Source organism: Buteo buteo, chromosome 16 (assembly GCF_964188355.1).
Source record: "Buteo buteo chromosome 16, bButBut1.hap1.1, whole genome shotgun sequence".
NCBI lineage: Eukaryota > Metazoa > Chordata > Aves > Accipitriformes > Accipitridae > Buteo > Buteo buteo.
In genome coordinates, this window is record NC_134186.1 from 29,607,291 (window position 1) to 29,614,701 (window position 7,411).

The following is a 7,411-nucleotide window of genomic DNA, read 5'->3' on the forward strand; positions in this document are numbered from 1 at the left end:
CATACCCTCCCCGGCCACGGGGCGTGCAACCAGGCTTCGTGGGGTGCGAAAGTGCGCCGGGGTGGGAGGGGGGGCCTGTAACACCTCCCTTTGGGGGGGGGGGGTGTCCCAGATCAGGGAGGGACCCCCACCCTGGGAAACGCTGCCCCCAGGCTACGGGGGGTCTGGCCGGGCAGGGGCAGGGCGAGGGGGTGGGAGAGGGGGGCGAGGAGGTGCTGCCCGGGGCGGGAACACAGTACAGAGCAAGAAAAGCGTCAGGGCGGGGGCACGGGCGTGGCAAGGGTGGGGTAGCGCGGGGCGGGGCCGAGCCCGGCTGGGGGCGGGGCCACGCGGTTGGGCGGAGCCTCCAGCCAGGTGCCCCGACGGGAGGACCCTCCCGTGGGGCCCCGCCCCCCGCCCTCCCATTGGCTGCGGCGGGTTGCCATGCCAACGGCGGCGGGGATGGGGAGCGGCGGCTCGGCGGGGCGCGGAGCGGCGGCGGCCGAAGGGCCGGAGGGCATCGAGCAACGCCTGGAGGTGCGGGGAGGACGGATCCCGGCGGCCCTGTGGGCCCAACGGGGGTTACGGAAGCTTTACCTGAGCGGGACGGGGTTGCGGGAAGTGCCGGCCGAGCTGGCGGCCCTACGGCACCTCCGCACCTTGGCCCTGGACGGCAACGAGCTGCTGGAGGTGCCCGAGGCCTTGTGCCGCCTGCCCCGCTTGGCCTACCTCTACCTGGGCCGCAACGGGCTGCAGGGGCTGCCGCCCGCCTTCGCCCGCCTGCAGAGCCTGCGCTGCCTCTGGCTGGAGGGCAATTTCCTCGCCCGCTTCCCCCGAGCCCTCCTGCGCCTGCCCGACCTCCGCAGCCTGCAGCTGGGAGACAACCGCCTGGCCCGCCTGCCCGCCGGGTTGCCTCGCATGGCGGGTTTGAGGGGACTCTGGCTCTACGGGAATCGGTTCGAGGAGTTCCCCGCCGTCCTGCTGCGCATGGTCCACCTCCGCGTCCTCGACCTGGACCGCAATCGCATCGCCCGCTTTCCCGACCTGGCCTGCCTCTCCTCCCTGCGCCTCCTCTCCTACGACCACAACCCCGTCCGGCAGCCGCCGTGCGTGGGGGATGCCGTCCAGCTGGTGGGCGACGGGGCGCAGGAGTTCATGGAGGCGCGGCAGGAACGCCTGCAGAGCCTCCAGCGCCAGGAGGAAGAAGAGGAAGAGGAAGGCACCGAGGCCCCACCGGCAGCCCCCGGGGACGGCTCCCCGCTGCTGGAGGATGGGGAAGGCAGCTTTGCAGCCCTGCCGGGCTCCCCTGGGGAAACCTGAGCTGCCACGCTGCAGCCAGACACCCACAGGGATGCACCGCAGGGGGATGGGGAGCCTCCACTGGGCTCCTGAGGACCACCATCTCCCAGCTAGGACTGGGCAAGAAGGAAGCTCACAGCCTCCACGCAAAGGAAAACAGACAGTCCGAGTACCAGCATCTCCCAGTCTGGAAGGCAAAGAGCTGCCTCCTGGATCTGCAGGGCTTGTGGGTCACCGTCGGGATCCACAAGCCAACCTTAGAGCATCCCATGTAACCGCAGGGTGCCTTGAATGGGGGAAACGGCCCTCTGCCATGACGGGTGACCCCACAGACCCCACTTGCCTGCTGGACAGGCCCTGGTGGGCAGCACGGTGCTGCTGACAGCCAGGCGTCCCCATGATGCCTGCCCACGAGCACGGGGACCTTCCTACCACAAATTGCAGCTGCCCTGCCACCTCCACGCGTGTCCTTTGCTCCTGGCTCCGTGGGGCAGGACAGGAAAAAGCAATGCCGTTTGCATCCATTCCACATGAACCCCATCACCCTGAAGAGCAGCAAGGTTTGAGAGCAAAGGTACAGACAGACCCCTTCTCACCCCTGAGATCCCTGTCCTGCTGCTGGAATTGGGCTAGGGGAGAGAGAGGTCTCCGCTGGGCTCCTCCGGGCATCAGATTTGAGAAAAAGCTGATGGAAACTGCCTGGGCACAAGCGCTGCCTGTCTCAAGCCTGGAAAGGGTTTTGCCTCTGTACTAGGAGAGGAGCCCCAGCACTGGCTCTGTCTGCCCCAAAACAGGCACTAAAGCCAGGGCTGCTGCCTTCTTCCTCTTCTCCTCCCTGAGCACCATCTGTACCAAACTCAAGCAATAAAAAGCACAAACCCAAGAAAACCCAGTGTAAGAGAAGAGTGACGGGGTCTGTTCTCTGGGGGGCTGCGGCAGGGAAGGGTGTGTTTGGGAGCCACTCAAAATGCAGCAACACATCTTGGTGCAAGATCATCAGCTCCTCTTATTTGTGACATTCGAGGGAGTCCTTTTTTCCTCTGCCTGTCTCCAAGCCATGCTCCTGCTCACCACCAAGCCATCCTGGTGCGGCAGGAGAGCTCAGCCGCACCAGCACCAAATGCTCCCTCCGAGGGCTGGGGCTTGCTGGAGGTTTTAGACCGCGTATCCGCTTTTAATCGCGAGGGGTTTGGTGGCTGGGAGGCAGCCAGCACTCCTGCCACATCCTCTCCCACGCTGGCGGGGTGGATGCTACCCGGCTTTTTTCCCCCCACTCCCTGCTCCACAGCGGGAACTGTGGCTATTTTAGACATGGTGGAGCATCCTCATCTGCAGGATACGCAGGGCCTGTCTGTGCCTGTCCCTCTGGCAGCAGAGGCTGATGAAGCCCCTGCCTTTCCAGCGGTAATGAGGCCCCATTTCCATTCCCACTTGTGGACAGTGGATTTGGGGCTTGGCAGGAGCTTGGATTGCTCTTCCCCCTTGGGTTCGGGTCTGGTCATGGGGGGACAGGTCCAGGCTGCCGGTCCCTCCTGCCACCCGGGGAAGCCTTCACCATTGTGGCTTGTAGCAGGCAGAGCATCCTGGCATGGGTCACCCTGGGGTGCTGGGCACAGCAATGGGTAGCTCCCAGCCCCCAGGGGTCCTGCCAATGATCTGGGGTGCTGCTGCTTTGCCTGGGGAGACACTGCTGCTAATCAGCAGGTAATTATCCATCGCCCCAACAGGGTGCTGGCCCTGGCAGACACCCACAGGACTCCGAGCCCCAGCTCCAAGCGAGACGTCCTTTTCTGCCTGGCACAACCCATCTGCTGCTGCCAGCTCCGTGCAGACCCCTGCCAGCCGGTCTGTGCTCAGCAGGGTGAGGGGTACAGGTGGCCCTGGGTGCCACCAGCCTGTCCCCACAGCAGGGTTCCAGATCCAGAAGCTCTGACACCCAGGCAGGGGGGTCCCTGACTCCCTGCAGCCTTTTCCCACCACCACAGCCTTTTACAGCCCTGGGTTTCACACTCCTGCTGGGGAAGGAGCTGGGTCGGGGTCCAGGCATGGCACCGGTGGCAATCACTGCGGTGACATGAGGGCCAGGAGCTGCCGCAGTCAGTGGAAACCTCACAGGTTTCTGCTATGCACAAGTATTTCGGGGACGCTGGCATCGTCGAGCCCCAGCACCCGGCGAGGCGTGTGCGCAGTGCATCATCCATACGTCTGTCTCTATATATATCTCTGCCTACTCTCCCATCCCCGCGTACGACGGTTTGTGGCCTCGCCGCAGCTGGGATCATGCTGCTATTTCCATCTGCTCCTGCTGGCTGCAAACACAAAGGAAGGGGCTCAGGGATCGCTGCGCCTCGGACCGGCTCTGTGCAACAGGAGCACCGGGATCGCTGCACGGAGCCAAGCGTATTTTCTTTTTGCTGCGTTCAAAGATGTAGCATGATAAAAGAAACCCAGCTCTGGTGTAACACAGCCCAGACAGCAGCCAGGCTCAGTGGCACCGATGCCGTTGGTAGCTTGTTGCTGCCAAAATCTCCAGGTTTGGCTCAGTTAGGCATAAACCAGAGCGTGAATGGGTTCAAGCAGCAGCAACCTACCCTCCGCTGGGACGCAGGAGCTGGCCAGGGGACAGCCTTATCCCCTGCTGCTACCAGCCACCTCTAACACTGCGTCCCAGTGCCCAAAAGGCGGATCTGGAGGGATGTTATCCTGGATCTGGAGGACACAGCTCTCCTGCCATCCCCTCGTTTAGAGTTTCTTTTATTTATTCAAGACCAGCCTTCAGTGAATTATTTAACGCAGCCACTTGAGCCTTTGCAGTGCCAGCCAGCACCCCGGATTCCCAGGCAGCCACATGCCCCCTGCATCACCAACAGGCATCTGCCCAGGACGTGGTCCCCCACCCCGGAGCCATATTCCAGTCCCTACCCAGCACGTCACCCCCCAGGGACCCAGCCCAAACCCCCCCCCAGCACACCCCTGCCCAGCTGGGATGACCACTCACCCTTCTGGCCCAGTTGCTGCCCACTGGGACCCGCTGGCTGCGTCACCCGGCTCAGTGCAGGCTGGGGGGACCCCCAAAGCCCCCATCAGGACCCCAAATCCGGGCAGGGTCCCGCAACGCTCCTGGGAATCACCTCCCAGCAGAACCACTGCTTGAAGGCACCTCACCTTGAGGAACAGCTTCTTGCTAGGGCTGCTCTTAATGAACCCTCATTAATTGCCCTCGTTAACTGCCCTCGTTAGCAGCCCCAACCCTGCAGCCCTCGCAGGTTGGCCAGGTGGCTTTCCTTGTCCCCTCCTTTTGCAGGGACCCTTCAGAGTGTTTTGTCACCCCACCCCCCCCGACATGTGCCCCCTTCTCCAGGGGGTCCTCGAGCATGGCCTGCCCCATCCTCCCCTCTCCTTGTGCATGCGGGGGGGGGGTGATCGGTGCTGGGGTGGGATGCTCAATGCTGCGGGGGATGCTCGGTGCCGGGGGGGGGGGGGAATGCTCAGTGCTGGGGGGATCCTCAGTGTGGGGGGGATGTTCACTGCTGGGGGGGGATGCTCACTGCTGGGGGGGGATGCTTAGGGCTGGGGGGAGATGCTGAATGCTGGGGGGAATGCTCAATGCTGGGGGGAATGCTCAATGCTGGGGGCATTCTCAGTCTGGGGGGGATGCTCCGTGCTGGGGAGGGATGCTCAGTGCTGGGGGGGGATGCTCAGCCAGGTGCAGGTGACACTGTGACCCCTGTCCCCACTCGGACCAGCGCTCGCCGTGGGCACAGCTGCCGGGGGAGCGCAGGAGCTGCCCCCCACATCCCCCCGAGCCCAGAGACGAGGCACGCTGGCAGTTACTGACTGTCCTTTATTACCGAGAACAGGGGCTGCCTCCAGAAAACGAGGGGCCCCGCTCCCCAAAAATAGGATTCTGCAAAGAAGGCGCCCCGACGCGCGCGCCCCGGCCCTCGCCCCCCAGCCTCCCCAGCGGCGCCAGCCCCGGCCTCTGCTGCCGTTATTAGAAAAGGGGGCAGCCGGCCACGGCCACCCCCACGCAGCAAAGCCACCGGCAGCGGGGTGCCATCGCCAGCCGGGCATCCCTTTGCTCCAGCCGCTCGTCAGCCGGTCTGGGCTTTTATCTTGATTTTTTTTTTTTTGTCTTTTTTTTTTTTTTGTCTTTTTTTTTTTTTCCTGTTTTTCTGTATTTTACACACCAGTTGGATGTTACCGTCACATGAAGAAGAGAGATACCTGAACAAGATAACGGCTAAGAGCTCTAGAGTTAAAAATGAACACACAAGCCCCGGGGAGCCGACCGCAGACAAGAAATCCTTCCCGGAGGAGCGGGGTGCCCGAGGGGCGACGGGTGGGCACCCAGCTTGGCACAGCCCCGCCGGCACTTGGGCTGCCCCTGCCCACGGGGAGCCCCCGGGGCTCGGGGGGCCCCGGCACAGCCCGCCGCGGTGGCCGACCTTGGGGTGCCCTGGTCCTGCCACCCCTCGGCTCCAGCCCCTTCCCCAGGCATGTAAATCTCTTCTTTTATGTTAAAAAAAGAGAGAATATGATAAAAATACAAATGTCCCTAAAAGCATTATTATTACTGTAGTAGCAGTATTATGACTTCTCTCCAGATTGTCCAAAATCGTCTAAAGAGGGACTGCGGGGGCTGGCGAACCCTTCCCGGCTGCCACCACGGGACGGTCCCGCTGCCACTGTGTCCCCAAGTGGCTTGTGCCCCCCCCCGGCCCCCGGGGTGACAGGGATGTCCCCCTCGGCAGGAGAAGGAACAAGCAACCAGGCACCCCGAGGACTTTTGGGGGGGGTTTCTGGTGCAGGCTCCCCCCCCTCCCCGTACTAGCGGAGAAACCCCATGGAGCACCTTGGGGGCTCAGCGGGTGCCCACCCCAGCACCCCGAAACCCTGTGCAGCCCGGCGGGGTGGCGTGAACGCCCGCGGAGCCGTGCCTGCTGCGGGGTGCCCCGGGTGCCCGTACCCGCGCTGGGACACGCTGTGGCACGGGGACGGCGACGGTGACGGGGCGAAACACTCTCACTCACCAAAACCAGGCTCCCGGTTGTACACAGCCCCCCCCCCCCCCCCCCACCAGGGGACAGCCCGTGGCCTCGGTGGCACCCAGGGTGGGGGGGGTTGGCTCGGTGACACCCTGCATTGGGGTGTCGGTGTCCTCCCCGTGGGTGCAGGAGGGGTGAAGGGTGGTGGGTGCCATGGCGGGGGGGGGGTTAAGGAAGACTGAGGATGGGGGACCCTTGGCCAGGCAGGGTGGCTCTGGCACACCTTTGGGTGTCCCTGCGCCCGCGGGTGGCCGTGCCCTACCTGAGATGGCTGCGGAGGCGGCAGCCCCCACCTCTCCCCTCCTCCGGGAGGGCTCGGCCGATGCCCCTCTCCGGTCAGAGGGAGCCCACGAGGTCGGGGGGCTGACGATGCCCCCACCCCGGCCAGCCTGGAGGGGCTCCGCTTACCCGGCACGGCGACCGGTGGGACACCCTGGAAACCCCCCCAGGAGGACACGGACACATGCTGGCCACCGTGTCCTCGCTTTGGGCCAGTCCCGGTGGAAAAGAGGGACGCCGAGAGGCACCGGTGTCACTTGGGATGGGCAGGGACGCCTCACATCGCACCCAGCGCTGCTGTGGTCTTGCCAGGACCCTCGTCCGTCGCGGCGAGCCACCGCCGACCCCGCCAGCGCAGGGAGGTGGGGAGGACCCAAAGGACACGCCGCCGCTGGGTGACCCCATCTGTCACCCCCCCAAAGGAGCTGCCCCAAGCCCCTGCACCCCATGGGGCTCCCAGGTGGGTCCGTCCCCTGGGGAGCGGGCAGGGGTCCGACACGTACATCCCAGGGGAGAGCCGACAGGGAGATACGGGCACGGCGGGGATGCTGCTGGCACCGCTCCTGCCAGGCTTGGCTGCCCCCGGGAATGCCACCTGCCCAGGATGGGGACAATGGCACTTGCTCCATCCCTTAACCCCCAGGGACCCAGTGCTGGGCACAGGGCTCACGGGGGTCCCGGACCAGCCCCGGTGCCTGGGTCAGCCCGGCTGGAAGGGGATGCTCTGAGGCTCAGCATCCCACCCGGGGGGGCTACTGCCTGGCTCGAGGCCGGTCCCCCGGCCAGCCCCGTGGGGACATGCCCAA

The 7,411-nt window shown here is 64.8% G+C and overlaps 1 protein-coding gene across 1 annotated transcript; it reads left to right on the forward strand.

Moving 5' to 3' along the window:
- Nucleotides 1-303: 303 nt before the first annotated feature.
- On the forward strand, nt 304-2,149 carry LRRC10B (leucine rich repeat containing 10B). Its single transcript, XM_075048457.1, has one exon. It carries the CDS (start codon nt 424-426, stop codon nt 1,297-1,299), a length of 876 nt encoding a protein of 291 aa, XP_074904558.1. The 5' UTR covers nt 304-423; the 3' UTR covers nt 1,300-2,149.
- Nucleotides 2,150-7,411: the final 5,262 nt, after the last annotated feature.